This window comes from Mytilus trossulus, chromosome 1 (assembly GCF_036588685.1).
Source record: "Mytilus trossulus isolate FHL-02 chromosome 1, PNRI_Mtr1.1.1.hap1, whole genome shotgun sequence".
Taxonomy (NCBI): domain Eukaryota; kingdom Metazoa; phylum Mollusca; class Bivalvia; order Mytilida; family Mytilidae; genus Mytilus; species Mytilus trossulus.
In genome coordinates, this window is record NC_086373.1 from 14376154 (window position 1) to 14382153 (window position 6000).

Consider the following 6000-nt stretch of genomic DNA (forward strand, 5'->3'; position numbering starts at 1 on the left):
TGATATTTATTTCAGAAATATTTAGACGATCCTAACTTTGATTTTAAAAATAATTTTGAACAAAGGCATTTTATGCTACAAGTAAGTACAGTTACAATTTTAAGAAAAATTGTTATAATGCATATCATTAGTAAGCATGAATTATTTTTATGATAAAATATCTATTGCTCTCACACCAAATTTCCTTTCACAGCCGATTGCATTGAGTATGTAGGGATAAGTTAAATCCTTGGTTAGCTTGCTTGTTAGGCTAACCATGAAGTCATAATTAAGTTAGATAAACTACCCTCTTTTCAAAGTAGTCTAGTCCTACAGACAGATAGGTTGGTTATTTGTTGGACTGTTCTACTCTTAAAGGAGGGTATTTCACCTAACCAAATTATGACTTCATGGTTCAGCTAACAAAAAAGCTAACTAAGGATTCTACCTTTCCCTACATACTCAATGCAATTGGCTGTAATGTTGTATTTCAATTGATCAAACCATGATGAAGAAATTGATGTAACCATCATTGATTGTAAGGGTATTTGCTATACTTTTATATTTATACACAAAAAATGTATACTATAAAATAAAAATTGAAGAAGGAATTAAGGATCCAGTGATAATTTGTTGAAGGCTTATTGTTCAGAATTTCAATTGTATTTAAAATGGTTTAAATGCTTTAAGTGACCTGATCTTCTGTTCTAGATTGCATTAAAATGTGCTGATATATGTAATCCATGCAGAGACTGGCCAGTCAGTAAGCTCTGGAGTGAACGTGTCTGTGATGAGTTCTTTAGACAAGGTAACAGTAGCTATTATAGATAGATTCTAACTAGTACCACAATACTTCATTCACTGATAATTATCAAAGTTTAAACTTTTAGATGTGAAACTGGACAGGCATTATATATTAGAAATTTAAATGAAGGCAATCATATGCAACAGTTTGACATGTGGTTTTATGAAAAGTTTACCCAATTGGTCATAATGGATTTAATAGTTTTAAGAATTGAGAAAAAACTTTATTTGTCTATAATAAAGAATCTTTTAAACAAAAAATTGATTCATAACCTTACTTTTGTAAGCAATGTGTGAGCGTTTACCCTCGTGGCACTTGTTTTAATTTATCTGTATTTTTTTTTTTTTTTTTTATCATTTTTACTCATGAAAAAAAACCTTGGTTAATTGATCTAAACTTTTGTTGAATGGTCTATAATTGTTAACCTTTTAAAATTCATACTTTGCAGTACATGTATTTTGAGCTTTTATGTTTAAAAATCCAATTAAAATCAGAAGATGTTTATTCCTTTTGGATTGTTCTACTGATTGTTCCAGATTATGTATAAGTGTTAGGGGAGATATAAAAGATCTTTGTTGTAGCTATTTGACACAAAATATAGTTGTGTAAAATTGCAAAGAAGATCGTTTTATTCAAGAAGTCATTTCAGACACTGATGGTTAGCTACCTTTTCAAATCCATCACCAAGTAATCTAATTTGAAAATTGAATTAAAATCAAATTGAATATCAATTTGTTTTGCATAGATATTCATTAATATATATACATTTATATAAATGTCCAACACCAAGCTATCTTGTTTTAAAAGTGAAATTAAATTCAAATTAAATATCAATTTGTACAGCATAAATAATCATTAGTTTATATATATTTGTAAATGTCCAACACCAATCTATCTTATTTTAAAAGCGAAATTAATGTTGATTTAAATAACTATTTATATAGCATAGAAAGGCATTAATTTATACATAGAAGCTGAACTTTAAATATTAAGATTAAAGCATTTACGCTAGAATCTTATCATTTAATATGGATTTTACATAAAAGTAAATTTATTTTTCACAGGTGATTATGAAAGACAGCTTCAAATACCAGTTACCCCTCTCTGTGATAGAAATGCTACAACTGTAGCTAAGATACAAGCTGGTAGGTCATAAAAACAAGGATTTCTCTTTTGTCATAGCATAATTAGAACACATATATAAACTAAATTTACAACACCACAAATTACTACTTGTCAAAATTAAACATATGCAATTTATTATAAATATTTGGATATATATTTTTACTATCTTTGACTACAAGTCAAAGGATTAATTTTACAATTTAAATTATAAAGAACTTGCTCATAACAGAATACAAAATGAAGTATCTTTCAATTGCACAGACTTTTGGTGCAAATGACTTCAGTATGCTCAGGAAGAAACGTTTCTTAGAACTCTTAAATATTGTGAACGGCAGGTAAATAGCTTCTGATGTGTTGAATTGAACAACTAATTTGAAAAGTGCTGAAGATATCTAATCAATATGGCTAACTATTGGTAAACAAGTTTGACATGATAATCTGACAGAGAAAAATATATGGAATAAATCTTTTTGTTATCGAAATCTATCTGATAAAACAAATTGCTTTATTAATGATAGCTGGCTCACTTGGTGAATTTTAGGATTTTAATCTCTAAACTTAAGGACAGGGAAAATGTGAAATTAAGACCATTCTTGCAAATTAAAATGAATCCTTGTATGCAGATTCTATTCCTGTTATTATTTACCTGTTTTTAATCTTCCATTATTTTATTTTTTTTGTAGGATTTCTGCAGTTTGTAGTTGCTCCTTTATTTCAAGAATGGCAAAGATTTTTGCCTACTCCTTTAAGCAGTCATATGATAAAAAATGTGAAGCTCAATTTGGAACAGTGGCAAATTATTATTGCTGACGAAAATAAAGAAAAAGAAATCTTGATTGCAGAACAGGAGTTAAATGAACAAAATGAAAAGTCTGATGTGGAAGACTCGGCTGAAACTGTTTCATTGCATGTTACTGATGAAGAAGATGATAAGGTTGAGGATGGAAGACTACCATTAACATTTGCTCATCTTTTAGACGATCAAGAGGACTTATCTTATAATAGTAGTCGTAGGGGAAGTATCCGTAGTCTATCTCCCGTCAGAGAAGAACCAGATTCTTTGTTGTTAGAACAAAGACGTCATAGCATGCCACCATGTTGTTTTCAGAAGGAAATAACAAATGTGACAGTTCACAGAGACATTTTACCATTAACGCAATATTTGCGGAGGCGGAGCTTGCCGACCGCTATGATTCTCCATGCTACCTCTTTAGAACGTCTTACAGACAAACTGTCAGCATTAGCTAGTGAACGAGTAACTTTACAAAAGAAAAGTACATCAATGGAAGATTTTCTGGCAAGGCCAAAGATTTCTAACTTAAGTCCCAGTTTTGAAGCAAGTAGACTTGCTAGTGGATTATATGTATCTTCTCAGCCTTCCAGTCATGGAAACGTAGTCAGATTTCTGTCTAAAAGACGTAAATCACAAACTCTTCCTCACTCAGAAGATGATGATAGTGACCAGGGTGATTCTAATGACTCAGATTTTGAAACACAAGATGATCACACATTCCCAAAGGAAGCATTAGTCAATAGAACTCAATTTTCTGTTCCAATCATTTCAAGGGAAGCAACTCATCCGTCTTTCAATTGTGTGAACAATATAGAGCATGACAGGGTTGTCAACTCTTTACATGAAGGTTTAACTAATTTTCATGAATTAAATGTAAAAGGTAATTCACCTATTGATAAAATGCCTCATGTAGAATCCACAGATATTGATAGCGGACTTATACCACCAGATATCACAAAAAAAGTAGTTCCTAATGCTGTTTCACCCACTAGTCTTTCCCAGTGATATTGACCTTGTGCTGATTTTAACCCTTAGGATCATTTTTGTAACTCAGGAGAAAAAAGTCCTTGGACTAAATGTATTAAAGTAATGAAATTATAGTTTTTAGTTTTAATTCAAGTTCCATTTTATAAATTGTACTCGCATAGAACATATTTTACCCTTAAAAACTTTATTTTATTAAAATGAAAATAAGATGAATCATCAAGCTTTATTTTAATTTTGCAATATTTTATTTTAGTATATTTAATGTAAGTTGTCTATGTATTTGCTAGTAATTGGTTTATAGATTTCATGAAAAACACACATTTTAGTTTCAACTACATTTTGTACTTTTTTGGCCCTGCCATGACTGTTACTGAAGCCTGTATACCTTTTTCCCTTTGTTCATTTGTCTTTATATTTATTTTGGAATGAGTTTATTTCATTTGAATGCATCATTCAGAAACATAAAGTAATGATTATTCCAGTATACCAACCTTCTTTGATAGTGCTATACATTACAGTCCCTGTCTGTAGTACAACACTTCTAAGCAGCATTAGTTTCACCAGGACTTTCTTTTTGTACTTTTGTTTTGCATAAGGGCCCATCTGTCTGAAACTTATGGTAATACATATTTTAAAGGAAAGTGCTATTGAGTTTTGCCATTTTAACCATCTTTTCAATGTATGTCTTCACAAAATAAAGGGACATAATTAGGATTCCAGTGTCTTGTGTTATCTTTTTTGGGAAGGTATTTTTCATGTTTCTATCACAAAATTTAGGAAATCTGAATACTTAAGAAATAATTCATGGGGGCTTGAATATATCGTGATTTTACAACAGGTTGGCCCTTTATGACAAATATTTTACCCTGAGTATTGTGATTTTACTATGGGTTGGCCCTTTATGCTCAAATTTTACCCCTCAGGGTAATGAGGGGTAAAATATTTGTCTTAAAGGGCCAACACGTGGTAAAATCACGATATATTCAAGTCCCATGAATTATTTCGATTCTAATAGGACACATTCTGCAAATGTTTTGGATAAAGGTGCTCTAGGTGAAGGCATTATTTGCCATTCCAATAAATAAACGCACTATCAAATTGATGTAAAAAAACGAAGCAAACTGAATAAGTGACATGATTAAACTATTTACAATAACATATTTGTATAGGTTTAGATGAATCTAAACTATAATTGTACTTAATCATCTTATATGATACAAGAATGGCTAATATAACACATTTTAGCATTGTTTGTTTATGTTTTCTTGATGTGATGATTTTCATCTCCACAAGCATATTTTTTCCCGTAAAATGCATATTTTCGGACGTCATCGTTCTATGATGTCAAGTAGCTCTTTCATAAAAAAGCATATGACGTGGGAGTACGATCGGAACAGCCTAAACAATATATTCATATTTTACCACGGGTGTGTACTCAAAGCGTTTGAAGGACATCATGTTAGAATGTTAGATATAAATTTGGATGAAATTAAGTTGAATGAGATATTGCATCTGTGGTTTTTAAATACACAAATTTGTCTAAATTTAACGCTATGATGCTAGTAATAACATTTTTATTGTAAATCATCAGAGATTGCCAAGATTAAATAATGAAACTCTTCAAACTTATAAAGATTTTCCTGGAAAAGTTTTGTTGCAAATATTGATTGAATAGAATAGTGTTGAGAATATCCAGAATTGATTGCGTTAAATGCGAAGACATTTTTACAAATAATTGATTGAATTAGATTTTATCTTTTTTGGAATAAAAGCAGTTCTTTTCTTTTCAAACTCATGACAGTAATTGTCGTTGCAGTTTTTACGAAAAATAAAAAAAAATGATAAATTTAAATTGCGTTTATAGTTATTTTTCTGTATTTGTATACAACTTGAGGCCCAAATAAAAGTATAATGTATGGCCAAGGGAAGATGTGCAAATTGTTGCTTAAAAATAGACATCATTTACTATAAGTTTTTCATATATAATGATAGAAATACAAATGTTCATTCGGTGGACGTGTTTATTATTTTTGATACATTTTTTATATTTTTTATGAGAATAATGTATCCATTTATGGTAAATAAATTTGGCAAAAGAAAAATAAATTAACAAAATCCCAAAGAAAAACTTTTGAAATTCCTTGGTGCTTTTGCGGTATACAACAATAATTATTTAAAGAATGAAAATAAATCCCAAAGAAATATGTTTTTCTTGGTGCTAGTATCAATCTGTGTCATATTTATGTATTAACATATATTTGTTTTATAAATTAGTGCAAATATCTACAATTGTATGCTGTTAACTTCATAT

At 29.9% G+C, this 6000-nt stretch overlaps 1 protein-coding gene across 5 annotated transcripts in view; it reads left to right on the forward strand.

Moving 5' to 3' along the window:
- Positions 1-5293, forward strand: part of LOC134715981 (high affinity 3',5'-cyclic-AMP phosphodiesterase 7A-like) — a 57777-nt gene extending 52484 nt beyond the window's left edge. For all 5 annotated transcript variants that reach the window (XM_063578612.1, XM_063578620.1, XM_063578630.1 and 2 more), the window contains 4 exons: positions 16-81; positions 691-787; positions 1849-1929; positions 2593-5293. In XM_063578612.1, coding sequence (XP_063434682.1) covers positions 16-81; positions 691-787; positions 1849-1929; positions 2593-3707 — 1359 coding nt within the window. In that variant the 3' untranslated portion in view covers positions 3708-5293. The remainder of the gene's footprint in view (positions 1-15; positions 82-690; positions 788-1848; positions 1930-2592) is intronic.
- The last annotated feature ends 707 nt before the right edge of the window (positions 5294-6000 follow it).